The sequence below is a fragment of the Carcharodon carcharias genome, chromosome 6 (assembly GCF_017639515.1).
Source record: "Carcharodon carcharias isolate sCarCar2 chromosome 6, sCarCar2.pri, whole genome shotgun sequence".
Lineage (NCBI taxonomy): Eukaryota > Metazoa > Chordata > Chondrichthyes > Lamniformes > Lamnidae > Carcharodon > Carcharodon carcharias.
The window spans coordinates 87,008,768-87,023,621 of record NC_054472.1 but is presented as its reverse complement, the minus strand read 5'-3'; the positions used below and the strand labels follow the sequence as shown (position 1 = coordinate 87,023,621).

Below are 14,854 nucleotides of genomic sequence, written 5' to 3'. Positions count from 1 at the left end.
CTTGTAACTTCCAATCTTCATTGTTTATCTTTTTTAGTTCTTCAGTTTCCTGTAATACTTTGCAAAATAAGCTAATGTAAATTTTCAATAGTAAATATTACAGAGCAGATTCTGAGAATCACACAAGAGTTGCACAGGTTTTTTGGTAATATTGAAAAAACATATTTGTGTTTATCTATAGCTCTAATTTACTATATCAGAGGTGCTTTGCTTAGGAAATACAAGACATCTATCATGGCAAATACAGATGTGCACACTTCAATTTGTTAATTCCGTAAGGCTGCAGACATACTTTTTTAAAAATACATTTTCTGTCATTGTGTGTAATTTCTCAACTTTGCAGCAGCAATTCTATTGGCAGCAATTAAAGGTTGAATAAAATTATGAGTAGAGTAGATTTATTAAGTGACACAGCACACAGACAAGCACAGTACGATGACATTTATCAGAGTTTAAATGTTAACTGGCTTCATTTAAATCTATGAACTGCCCGCAGTGATCAAATCCTACCTTCAGTGTGTCTAAATGTAATTGGCATTTACAAATTATTAATATTAATATGTATATTAGAAATTATAATGGTAGTAAAGTTATACCAGATTATGCATACTTAATCTCAAAAAGTGACGATCATATTCAATTACTTTACTATTGTTAAATTGTCTAAGATTGTCAAAATTGTTTAATAATGTTTCAGCTGTGCACTGCTTTGAAATAACAGTGATCTTATTATTTTTGTGTCTGCTCCTTTTTCACTAATACACTTTGGTATTCAGTAACAGACAAACACCAGTTTAAACCTGATCATATGCTGTACAGATTTCGATATGACGATGGGACATACCATCCAAGAAGTCAAATTCAAGATGTTATCTCCAAGGTACTGATCTCATAAGGAACTTACTGAGACTGCATATTTGTATTTTATACAGGTCAAAGGCAGAAGGAGTAAAAGCTAATATAGAATTCATATCTGGCATTTAGTTTTCTTGGAAGTGAATATTTTTTAGGGGAAGTGATGTCAATGTAGATTGCTGCCCTCATATTGTGCAATTCTTCATATAATGAGAAGCTATTGCTCACATTTTCTTTAATTTGCTCGATGCCCATTAGGGCATGTTTCACTGACATTATTGACCTGCGTGGTAGATCCATCAGTGATTGCTGAAATTTAATGGATAGATTGGGCAGCCTTACCACTAGCTTTTCAAAGCAATTTTAGTAATAGCTAGGATCTGATAATTGACTCACAATTGATATGTAATCAATTGAAAGAGAATGTTAAAGAGAGGAAACTGCGTGTCACAGTGGGTTCACACATGCACTTTCAGCTATGAGACTTGTATTTTAATGTGGTCCAGGATGATGGGAATAAAGTCTGCTCTTTCTGTTTGTTTTAATGGCTCTTTCTCTTTTGAATAGTTTAGGATGTTTTAACCAAGTTTCTTTGGGGTATGGGACAGTACTAAGTAACCCATACTTTGACTATAAATTGGAAATTGGCAGTAATTAAATAGTTGTAATAAAATGGAAGAAGTCAAACTGAATTAGTAGTGGATGTTGTTCTAAAAGTCAGATAAAGATATACGTTGTTGGAGCAGAATGCATCCTGTACTATATATGACTTATACTTGACATATTAGTTTATACTGGTTCTTCACATGGTGATGTGCAATATGAGGAAATCGACTAATGGCCGAATCAATAAAAAGATAGTACTGTGGAAATTCATGCAAATTTTTCAGGGCTTCACTATAAAGGCTTGAAATGGATACTGGGTGTCCAAATTGGAAAATTATTCTATTCTCCAGCATTGACATTTTCTCATTGTATTGTTGAAAATAGAGACATTTTTTGTCGATGCTTTTCATCTTGCACTGATCGGGAAAATTCACAAGAAATACCAATACAGGGAAACTACATATTTATACTGCATGAGAAGAGAGTGCTGATTTGTTGGCAAATAGAGTGTGGTTGATAGAGGTTTCACCATAGAAAATGTACCAGTTGATGATGACTAGCAGTTAATTGCCAAGCATTGTTTGAAGTTTAAACAAGGCAGCTTGACTCTGATTGGTCAAGACATTGTCCTGGGGAATGAACCAGTGAATGGCTGTCACTTAATTTAGTTTAGCTGAATATGTGTACATGTTCTTTCTGTCTGCAAAGAACAGGGCCCTGTATATTAATATATGTAGTTTCCAATACACACAAATGCACCATACCGTGAGCCCAACTGACAATCTTAAATTGGTTGTCAGCATAATTCTTAGCACACTGAGTATTATTTAGCAAATGTGGTCTAATCGAGGAATCATATCTAATGTTGGACACAGTGTTTTGAATTTTGCAAGCATGGGCTAGTTGTGTACAGTCCATACCTTGCCTGTTGCAAACAGTGGGAGGGGCATGCTGTTTGATAGTATCAGCCAGTCTTTGGGACATACGGCCTAAATACCTAGCATCACACTGGCACTGAAATTCATACACCACATTACTCATTTGTGTGATAGGCAGAACATCTTTTTGGCTTGATGGTAGCAACCTGTTAGTAGTGAATACCATTTGTGATGCGACTGCATAGTAGCAGTGTGAAACAGCTAGTTTCATCTGTTGCTCAAAGTTTTGCTGGGTTCCATGAGAAACGTGTTTTCGATGGGTTGCCACCCAACCTCCTACTTCTTGCATATTTCGAATATGTACATGGTATGTTTGCTATATTTAAATCCGCAGCTGCGTGTAATAATTTCCTTGCATATCTTAATGGGCTCCATCCTGTGCTCAAATTCACCTTTGAAATGGAGCAGTCAAATTAACTCCCTTTCCTTGGTGTACTAGTTGAGAAATCAGCCAGGGGACTCTCTACTACAGCCTACCACAAGCCTACCTTCACTCGCAGTGTATGTGTTGGGACTCCTACAGTTCCACAAGCTACAAGATTGGCCTTAAAGAGCATGAACCATTTGCTCACTATGCAAACTTGATGCTGAAATAGGGCACATCAAAGACATCTTGCGAGAAAATGGCTAACCTCATCAGATCATTTCACGCTTTCTATCGCACAATCTCACGTACAGGCCCAAGGGCATCACTTTCGGCCCTGAAAATTGCCCGGTCTACCTCAGATTATCCTGGAAGGGCAAGGTATCTCAAAACCATGAGCAACAGGTGAAGCTCGCTAGAGATCGGTATTGGGATCCTTGCTTTTCCTGAAATATATTAATGATCTAGATTTTGGTGTGCAGGGGACAATTTCAAAGTTTGCGGATGGTACAAAGCTTGGGAGTGTTGTAAACTCTGAGGAAGATGGTGTGGAACTTCAAGAGGACATAGACAAGTTGGTAGAGGGGGCAGATATGTGGCAGATGAAGTTCAATGCAGAGAAGTATGAGGTGATGCATTTTGGTAGGAAGAACAGGGACAGACAATGTAAAATAAGGGGTGAAATTTTGAAGGAGGTTCAGGAACAGAAAGTCCTGGGTGTGTATATATGCATAAATGATTGAAGGTGGCAGGACTGGTGGCAAGAGCAGTTAATAAAGCGTATTGTATCCTGGGCTTTATTAATAGGAGCATAGAGCACAAGAGCAGGGAGATTATGCTGAATTTATATAACACACTTATTAGACCTCAGCTGGAATATTGTGTACAGTTCTGAGCGCCACACTATAGGAAGGATGTGAACATATTGGAGAAGTGCGGAAGAGGCTTACAGGAATGGTTCCAGGGATGAGAAACTTCAGCCATGAGGATAGGTTGTTGAAGTTGGGACTGTTCTTTTTGGAGAGAAGAAGGCTAAGAGGAGATTTGATAGAGATGTTCAAAATCATGAGGAGGCTGGACAGAGTAGATAGGGAAAAGCTGTTCCTGCCCGTAAAAGGATCAAGAACGAGAAGGCACAGATTTAAAGTGATTTTCAGAAGAAGCAAATGTGACGTGAGAAAATACTTTTTCACATGAGTGGTTGGGGTCTGGAATGCGCTGCCTGGAAGTGTGGTGGAGGCAGGTTCACTAGAGGCATTCAAGAGGGCATTAGATGATTATTTGAACAGAAACAATGTGCAACGATATACGGAAAAAGCAGGGCAATGGCACTAGGTCATAATGCTCATTTGGAGAGCCAATGCATACATGATGGGCCAAATGGCCTCCTGTGCCATTAAAATTCTGTGATTCACGCTGCTGCTATGCAGTAGCAACACGAGTGCTATTGGCCATCAAGCCAATAAGATGTGCTGCCTATCATACAAATGCGTAATGTGTTGTCTGTATTTCAGTGCCAGTGTGATGCTGGCCGAACGTCCCAAAGACTGGTGGATCGTATCAAACTGCATGTCTCCTCTGCTGTTCACAGGGCAAGGTACCCAACCAGCCCGTGTTTACAAAACTCAAAACACTATGTCCAACATTAAGTGTGATTCAGTGATTAGGCAACCTTTGCTAAATAATCCTCAATGTGCTAAGAATTACACTGACAATCAATTTAAGATTGTCAGTTGGGCTTGCAGTGTGGTGCATTTGTGTGTACTGGAAGCTACATATATTAATACATAGGGCCCAGTTCTTTGCAGACAGAAAGAACATGTACACACATTGTGCCTGTTTCAGCTAAACTAAGTAAGTGACAGCCATTCGCTGGTTCATTCCCCAGGACAATGTCTTGACCAATCAGAGCCTAGCTACCTGGTTTAAATGTAAAACAGTGCTCGGCAGTTAACTGCCAGTCACAATCCACTGGTGCATTCTCCGTGACAACATCTCTACCAATTAGTCCACTTGCCAACCAATCAGCACTCTTCTCATATAGCATAAATATGTTGTTTCTCTGGACATCGGTATTTTCTTGCAAATGAGTACAAGATGAAAAGCTTTGACAAAAAAATCTCTTATTTTTCAGAAATACTCAAGTTCTGTATTACCAAATGACTATTTTCACATTGCTTTGAGAAAGACTCAATAAAAACAACATTTCACAAAATATGAAGCACAGTATTTTCTATTACGTTTTTGTTAGGTTAAAAACTGCCTAACCTTTTTACATATGTGCATTTCTTAATAGTTATTAGAAAACTTTGAAAAAGTTGCTGATTAGTTTGTTGATTTTAGATAATATTTCTTTTGAAATGTGCACATTACCTGTTAGAAAATAATGCAATTTATTCCACCTGAAACATGCTGTTTGGTTTAATATTAGACTTTTTAAAGAATAAAGTTATGGCTAAGTAATTTCCTCAGCATCTGTCAACAGCATGATTCATTTTAAAAGCATATTAATACAACTTTAACAGAATGATTGCTATGTTTAGTGGCATTTTAAACATTTTCATGCAAGTCTATTTGTTTGCATTTTTAGCAAAGTTGTGTATACATTCTCAAAGAAAGTATTTAAACATGTTTACAATGTTGCTATTTATAATGACCAAAATATTTTTTATGTGGTTGTAATATAAATATCTTGGCAATCTGAAAGCTAACTTGTAGAATCACACATTTTTTGGCTCAAAGTCAGTGAAACAAACACTAATGTATTGTACATAACCCCATGTTATTCAGATGAACTCCAGGAATTTTACATTTGTTGGAGTCATGCCTCATAAGAGTATACTATTGTGAACATTTTGGATGCTCACAAGTTCTCCCAGATTTTTCAAGCTATGTATTCTAGAATAGATTTGGTAATTCTATTTAAATTTTTTGTAAACATCTTGACTATGAGTTTGGTATAAACTTTACCTTCAGATTTTTTTATATTTGTGAACCTAAATTTTGGAAATAGATGCTGAAAATGCAGAATTGATTATTTTCAAACAGAATTAATAAGCATTTAAGAACATTAGAAATAAAAGAAGGAATAGGCCAGTCGGCTGCTCCAGCAGTCAATAAGTTCATGGCTGATATGATGTGGCCTTAACTCCACTTTCCTGCCTGTCCTCCATAATCCTTGACTCCCTTGTCAATCAAAAATTTTGTCTAATTCAGCCTTGAATATATTCAATGACTCAGCTTCCACTGCTCACTGATGGAGAGAATTCTAAACATGAATGAACTTTTGAAAGAAGAAATTCCTTTTCATCTCAGCTTTAAAAGGGAGACTCCTTACTTTGAAACTGCAACCCCTAACTCTAGATACCAGCATGAGGGGAAATATCCTCTCAGCATCTATCCAGTCAAGCCTCCTCAGAATCTTAAATGTTTCAATAAGGTCACCTCTTATTCTTCTAAACTCCAATGCGTATAGACCAAACCTGGTCAACCCTTAAGATAAGCCCTTCATCCCAGGAGTCAGCCCAGTGAACCTCCTCTTAACTTCCTCCAATGCAAGTTATGTCCCCCCTTCAGTGAAGTGACTAAAACTGCACACACTGCTTTAAGTGTAGTCTCACCATTGCCCTCTGCAGTTGTAGCAAGACTTGCAGACTTTTATACTCCATCCTTGCAGTAAAGGCCATCATTTATTTGCCTTCCTAATCATTTTCTATACAGTACCTGCATGCTGACTTTTTGTGATTCATGTACAAGGACACCTGGATCCCTCTGTATTGCACCATTCTGCAATCTCTCTCAATTTAAATAATTTTGTGCTTTTTTATTCTTCCAGTAAAGTGGACAACCTCACATTTTCCCATATTATACTCCACCTGCCAAATTTTTTCCCATTCATTTATCTCTAGTCCCTTGTAGACTCTTTGTATCCTCCTCACAACTTGGTTTCCTACTTATCTTTGTAACATCAGCAAATTTAGCTACAATATAATTGGTCCCAAGTCGTTAACTTGGATTGTAAATAGCTGAAGCCCTGGCACTGATCCCCATGATACTTTAAACCTGAAAATTATCCATTTATCCCTATTCTCCGTTTCCTGTTATCAACTCCCTTAACCATCCTAATATATTACACTCAACACCATATGCTCTTAACTTGTGTAGTAACCTCTTATGTGGCACCTTATTGAATGCCTTTTGGAAATCCAAATATACTACATCTACTATTTCCCCTTTATCCACTCTCTTACATCCTCAAAGAAATCTAATTAATTTGTCAAACATGAGTTTCCTTTCACAAGACCACGTTGACTTCGCCTTATTCTATTAGGATTTTCTAAATTTCCTGCTATTATCTCTTTAATGATGGATTCTAGAATTTTCCCAATGATAGAAGTTAGGCTAACTGTCTTAGAGTTTCCTGCTTCCTGTCCCCCTACTTTCTTGAATAGAGGCGTTATATTTATGGTTTCCAATCTGCTGGGACCTCTCCAGAATATAGGGCATCTTGGAAGATTGCAACCAATGCATTCACTATCTCTGCAGTTACTTCTTTTGAAACCACAGGATGCAGGCTGTCAGGTCCAGGAGACTTGTCAGCCTTAAGTCCCATTATTATTCCCATTACTTTTTCTCTAGTGACAGTGATTTTTCCAAGTTTTGCCCTCCCTTCTGCATCTTGATTTTCAACAATTCTTGGGATGATTTTTGTGTCTTCTACTGTGAAGACAGATACAAAATACTTGTTAAAGCATCTGCCATTTTTTTGCTTCCCATTATTAATTCCCCAATCTCACCTTCTTAATGGCCACTTTAGCTAATCACTTCCTTCTTATATACTTGTGAAAGCTTTTATTGTCTGTTTTTATATCTTTCGTTAGTTTTCTCTCATAATCCAACTTCTCTCTCTTTATTTTTTTAGTCATCCTTTGCTGGTTTCTAAAACTTTCTCAATGTCCTGCCCTACAACTAATCTTCACAGCATTGTATGCCTTTTCTTTCAATTTGATACCACACTTAACTTCCTTAGTTAGCCACTAGATGGTGCATCCTTCTGATAGTCTTTCTCCCTCAATGGAATATATCTTTGTTGAGAGTTATGAAATCTCTCCTTAAATGTCTGCCACTGCATTTCTACTGTCTTACCTTTTAACCTATTTTCCTAGCCCACTTTAGCCAACTCTGTCTTCATACCCTTCTAATTGCTTTTATTTAAGTTTAAGATGCTAGTTATGGACCCACATTTCTCACTCTCAAACTGAATGTAAAATTCCATCATGTTATGATCACTCTTGTCTAGAGGATCCTTCACTATGCTGTCCTTAATTAATCCTGTTTCATTACACATGACCAGGCCTAAAATAGCCTGATCCATGGTAGGTTCCAGAATGTATTGTTCTAAAAATCTATCCCGAATGCACTCAATGAACACTTGTTTTTCTCATTGAGTGCTGTATATATTAAAATAAACTCTCCTCAGCTGACTCTTCATCAGTTAGTACCTTTAAAAATAAACTGAATGACTCCGTGATTTAGAATCTGATTGAACTTTTAGGGTTAAGTATAGTTCTAAATGGCCAATTGTATGGCAAGGAAGTGCTGCTGGAAGCATAATGTCACCAGTGAAATACAACTGGTCAGAATTGAACAGTTGAAGGATTGATAACATGCACATTCACTCAATTATTTTTAGGAGTCATGGAGGACATCACAGAATCTATCTGTGGTTAGATAACATCCTGACATAATTAGTAAAATAAAACCTGCAGTGGTGCCTAGTATACATGGTCTCTTGGCAAGAATTGGCTGAATACACAAATCTCCTCCCAAGTTATATACCATCCTGCCTTGGAGGTATATTCATTGTCTCTGGGTCAAAATCCTGGAACTCCCTACCTAGCAACACTCTGGCAACAGCGTTATCACAGGGACTGCAGTGGTACATGCAGAAGGCCCATTACCTTCTCAATGGCAGCTAGGGATAAGCAATAACTGCCAGCTTTGTCAGTGCTATCCACATCTAATTAACTACTTAATAGGACACACGAGCTTTTCATACTCCATACCTTCTATAGACCTTATGCAGCTTTTAGGAAAAATTAATCTACAGTATGGAATTTCCAAGATTTTTGATGAATTACAAATTGAACAAACTATTGATGTAATGTGTGGCACATGTTCAAACATGTAAGATAGAGATAATTACAATAGTCAGTAGGTGAAGTTTGGAGGTCAGTTTGGAGATGGTGGTGTTCCCATGCATATCCTGTCCTTACCCTTCTAGGTGGCAGAGGTCCTGGGTTTGGAAGGTGTTGTTGAAGGAGGCTTAGTTAGCTGTTGCAGTGCTTCTTGTAGATGGTACACACTGCTGCCACTGTGCGCTGGTAGTGGAGGGAATAAATGTTTAAAGGCATGGGTTTGTGCTGATCAAGTGGGCTGCTTTGTCTTGGATGGTGTCAAGCTCCTTGAATCTTGTTGGTGCTGCACTTATCCAGCCAAGTCAATTCTGTCACACTCTTGACTTGTGCATTGTAGATGGTGAACAACTTTTGGGGAGTTAGGAGATGAGTTACTTACCCCAGAATTCCAAGCCTCTGACCTGCTCTTGTAATCACAGTATTTATGTTGCAGGTAAAGTTAAGATTCTGGCCAATGCTAACTCCCCAGGATGTTGATGGTGGGGGATTCAGCAATGGCCATCCTGTTGCATTTCAAGGAGAGATGGTTAGATCCTCTCTTGTTGGAGCTAGTCATTGCCTGCCACTTGTGTGGCATGCATGTTACTTGCCATTTATCAGTCTAAGCCTGAATATTGACCATATCTTGCTGTATGCATGCTTGGATTGTTTCAGTATCTGATGAATCATGGATGTACTGAACACTGTACAATCATCAGCAATCATCACCACTTCTGGTTTTACGATGGAGGGAAGGTCATTAATGAAGCATCTGAAGATGGTTGGGGCTAGGACACTACCCTGAGAAACTCTTGCAGTGGTGTCCTGGAGCTGAGATGATTGGCCTCCAACAACTACAACCATCTTCCTTTGAACTATGTTTAACTCCAATCATTGGAGATTTTTTTTTCTGAGTCCCATTGACTTCAATTTTGCTTGGGCTCCTTGCTGCTACACTTGGTCAAATTTTGCCTTGATGTCAAGAGCAGTCACTCTCATCTTAGCTCAAATTCAGTTATTTTATCCATGTTTGGACCAAGGCTGTAATGAGGCCTGGAGCCAAGTGGCCTTGGCAGAACCTACCTTATTACTTTTTTGACAGTTGTTGAGGGAAAAGTTGAAGAACTTTAAATGCACACTGCATGGAACAAAGCTCTATTCAAATTCGTCTGTTGAAGACCTTTGATAAAATTCATGTGAACTCTTATATTGCCGAAAAATCAACTTGGTTTATTGGACATATTGAACAGAATTCTGCAGTGGCCTGAGAACTCCCCCAGCTATGCCAAAGTCGTTGGATCTAAAAATCACAGGCCAAAGATCATTTATCTCATTCAACAATTTGGCTTTGCGCTTCAATTAGATGGAGCCATTACATCTCACATACTCAGTGCTTGAAGAGTGATCGGCTCACTTTGAACCAAAATCTTTATTTGGCCTCTTAATAAGTACCACTATTTCCAGTAAAGGAATATCCAGACTTAATTCTTTTACACTGGTGTCATTTACAGAAGACCCAAGAGAATCCAACAATTGATTCTATTATTCAACATTAGACTAAAGTTATAATACAGATTAATCAATTTGCTATGGTATTACACACCGGGAGTCGAGACTAAATTCAGTTTTCAGGAGAGAAGGGTACAGGAAATAAGTTGAGAGAAGGGGATATGGTGGGGACAAGGTGAGGCAGAACATGGTGAGGTGGGCAGGAGAGAGAAAGAGGGAAAGAGGACAGGCACAGAGGATGGAGGGAGGGTGGACAGAAAGGATGAGTATGGGTTGAGCAATTGGGATAGTTGAAGTGGACAGGGGATGAGGAGAGGGGAGTTGGAAGTAGATGATGGGCATTAAGAAGGGGAGGAGTGGGACAAGGGAGGAGGGAGGGAGAAATGTATGGATGGGGAAGGGAAGGAGCAGAGGCAAGGGAAGAAAGGAGAGAAGTTGGATAGACAGGAGGAGAGAAGTAATGGACAGCGAGTGTGAAGGCAGGGGTCAGAGGAGGGAAGGGAGGGAGAGGGTAAGGCGAACATGTAGTTTGGATGGAAGGAATGAGATTTGTAATAATTAGTGCAAATGTGAAATGAAAGGGCAAGACTTACTAAAAGGTGAAGGAATTTCAGGAAATACTTAGAAACTAAGATACAGAAGAGTAATTAGGGAGTAAAAGGCCACAACGATGCAGTCCACAAAGACAGAGAAGCAAAAGCAACAGGAAAGTAACAAATACTGCACTGCTGACTGGAGTGTCTAAATATCTTTGGCTAGCAAAATGAATAATGTTTTCTTTCATTTGACAGGGCGTGAGGCTTTACTATCGACTTCATAGTCTCTTTACTCCCGTGATCAAGTAAGTAAATTAAAGTATTTTTCCAATTTTTGTTTTAGTTTGAAGAGAATTATAATCAAACCTGTCGTATGTAATGAGCTGGTACACAATAGGCATTTCATTGGCTTGCCGCCTTCTTTAGAGCTAGTCACAACAATAATTTTCTTCAAACATTTTATTTAATGATTAACATGAAAAGGAAGTTTGAATTCTGGTCCAGGTTAGCTGATTAGTCCAGAACACATTAAACCTTTGCACATACACCTTACCAGAGACTCTGGAATAACCCATTCCTGTTACTATAATAGTCTAATTATTACAACTTCACAAAAACCTTTCCCACTAAAATTGAAAATTATACATCATTGTATGTTTAAAATGTTGACAAGCCCAATTCTTTCTGTTGGCACTGGTTGTTAAACTGGTGTTACAGTTATTAACATACAGTAAAGTGCTGCTGCTCGCAGGGTTTACATTCCTGCAAAACCTCACAAACGGTGAAATCGTGAACGTTAAACCTGCTTTTCAATGGGAGTCAATTAGATAGGTTCCAGCAATTCGAGGGCAACATTGGTTTGTACTGTTACTGTACAGCAAATTGTGGTACCTGCATATGATAGACAGAGGGAGACTGAGCAACACAGGACATGGATTGAAAATTTTACAAAGAGATAATCCTCATTTAAGAAAAAAAAAATCACCTCAAAACTGGCAGACAAAATTGATGAACATTTCAAAATTGAACAGTCGTTGCAGCTTTGGACTGAGAGATTCGGACATTTCCAGGATAATCTCTCAGTTTGGGTTGCACTTCAGCTGCAACCATTCCAGGCTCTGCTTCTCACCCCTGTTGGAAAGGTGCTTAAAAAAAGGAGAATTAAATGTCCACGGCTAGGACTAATGGAGGAATGCGCTTCCAGAGACTTCGACATCATCTCTCTGTCAAAACGTACCGAAGTCTCTGCTCCATCCTGGCTGCTGTCTCCTTGGGGAAAGGGGAGAGAGGGTAAAGAAAATATGTATAAGTGAACAATTACTCACGGAAGGGGCAATGCTGCATACAAAGGCTTTAGTGTGGGTAAGTGAATACGCGAAAAAGGAAGTCACGAAAGGCGGGACTTTACTGTACTTATCTCAAATGATGTGGAGGCATCACTACAAATTTAACAAACAAGGACATATAACTTGTTGGAGATGCAGATGTGAAAAAACTTACTATCATAATTTGCTGCTAAAGCAACAGTGAGCTTAATGGTGTGCATCATTTTTTATATGCAAATGCTTCAGTAACTTAAGGTGAAGGCAGATGCACAATTAAACATACAAATCCAGAAATTGCTGTTAGAGCTGTGGTGCTCTGCTATTAACTTCATGAAATTGGCACCTCTCTGTTTGGTTCACCAATGAAATGCATTGATTGGCGTAAACTTACTGTATTTGCCTCCTTATATATGAACAAAATTCATTACCGAAAGCTAGCCTTTTCCTTTTCAGCTCAAGTTCCTTTTTAATGATGTGATGTTAATTACTAAAAATAAAGTCTCTGCCTTTGCAAATGAACTATTACAAGTGTGAAATCTCATTCCTTTAACTTATAATTGTTGTTAAAATTGTGAAGTTTTTTTTAAACTTCTACTTTTTTCCTTTTTTCTTCTCTCAATCCAATCTATTGTTCCTTCTTTTTATTCTTTTCCTGTATCTGATTTGTCATTGAATTCACACAATCTAATTTCCACTTCTTTCATGGACTTTACACTGTTAATTTCACAATCTTTCAATCTGGTTGGTTAAAGGGAGAAACACTTGCCCTCACTCAGGTCTCAGATGTCTAGTTTCACTCACTGCAACTCACAGGTTTCAGCAACCTGCCACAGAAAAAATTAAAAATCTAAACATGTAAGGGCTAACTTACAACAGATGCCATTAGATTCACTCTACTGAAATTTATAGAATTTTAAAATTATAGAAATTTTCAGTGTTCACCCTACTAAGAGATGTGGCCTTAGCTTGCTGCTGCATTACACAAATCTTCAATGAGGGGTGAGATACCCCACTGACCCAAACCATAATTCCAGCCCCTGGGTTAATACATATAAAGATGGGGACCTTGGCCTTTGCTGGGTCGTTGTTGCAACTCACCTCAAGGCCTGCTGCAGTGCAAGAGAGATAACCAGTGAACTGCTTTTGTAAAACCACAAATTATCTCAATAATATGACATTACACTAATGGGTGTTGTGCTAGCCCTTGTACAGGTCCCTTTTCAGTTTATGCCGAATGCTGGTGCCTAACAGACATTTGCAACGTTACCACCTGACATTGCAAGTGAGCGAATGTTGGGAAACACAATAGAGGCCCTGTTTCCTTCACTTATACATCTTTATAATGCACCAAACTACATATGGGTAGATGAAGTTTGCCTTGAAAGTACAGGGCACTCTCTTGATGGGAAGGTATCCCTGAATTTCATCTTTGCCAGCCCCATTTGGGGATGGAAGGTGGAAAGTCAAGGTTGTAATTTGTGTATATCTGCACTTGAAACATTTTAGACAAGTAGCACCCGTAGGGTGCCTACAATGCCCCACTGCCTACACACAGGATAAAATCTACTCTTTAAAAATAAGCTGCTAAACTGGCTCAATGGCTCATTTGCGAGGGGCAGCATGTAACAGTCATTCAGACAGTAAGATCCCAGCTTTTATTTCTAGATTGTGCTAAGTTAGTTGAGCTGAGTGGCAATAGATGGTTGATGATGGCGGTGTTGAAAGTGTGTGGAGCAGCGTCTGAGGAGAAGGATTGTCATCTAGCATGGAGGCCAGGAAGGGATGTTAGATGGTCAGCAATTTGCTAGGAATGTGGTCAGGGAAGCAGGAACTGGTCTTGTGGACAAGAGTTCAGGGAGGGAATGAGGGGAGATAAAAAAAGAGAATCGAGGAAGAGATACATGTTCAGTTCTGAGACAACAGGTAGCAGGGGACATAAAGCTGGCTTGGTGGGCAAGGGTAAGGGAGTGGGGTGCAGTTGAGGGAGCTAAATGGATCACCTCAATTGTAATGGCAAAATGTCCGTGAACTTATTTAAGGGGATTGCTCAAGTACCAGTTGAGGTTCCCATGCATTCCACATCGTTTTTTTGAAATAGATGCATTTATTAAATATATGTTTTATTTTTCAAGAAAATGCTTCACGAAGAATTTCTATTGTAATGTGTTATGCTTGATGAAAATATGCAAAAGCTTTAACTCCCTGTATTGAAATAAGAAGCTGTTCTTGGCTGAAATTCTGAAATATTTTGGAATTTCTCATGTCTTAGAAATAGTTAAGTTGTCTTCCACTAGAATACTGATAAATAATTTAGAAAAGTAGTAATATTAAGACCTTCGCATAAGCCAAGAAACATTCCTTAGAAGTTTTTTTAATTCATTCATGGAACCTGAGGCCAGGATTTTTCCCTTGTCGTCTGGGCTCGGCGGGGGTGGGCAGGAGTGGTCAGGAAGCCAGCTGCCACCCATGATCGGGGCTGGGCTGCCAATTAAGGCCTGCCCAACATGAAATGCACTCAGCAGCACTCAGCACTGCCTGTGTGGAT

At 38.8% G+C, this 14,854-nt stretch overlaps 1 protein-coding gene across 3 annotated transcripts in view; it reads left to right on the top strand.

The window, feature by feature from the left end:
• Nucleotides 1-14,854, top strand: part of prex2 (phosphatidylinositol-3,4,5-trisphosphate-dependent Rac exchange factor 2) — a 775,268-nt gene that overhangs the window by 356,900 nt on the left and 403,514 nt on the right. For all 3 annotated transcript variants that reach the window (XM_041190559.1, XM_041190558.1, XM_041190560.1), the window contains exons 12-13: nt 777-880; nt 11,240-11,289. In XM_041190559.1, the coding sequence (XP_041046493.1) occupies nt 777-880; nt 11,240-11,289 (154 nt within the window). The remainder of the gene's footprint in view (nt 1-776; nt 881-11,239; nt 11,290-14,854) is intronic.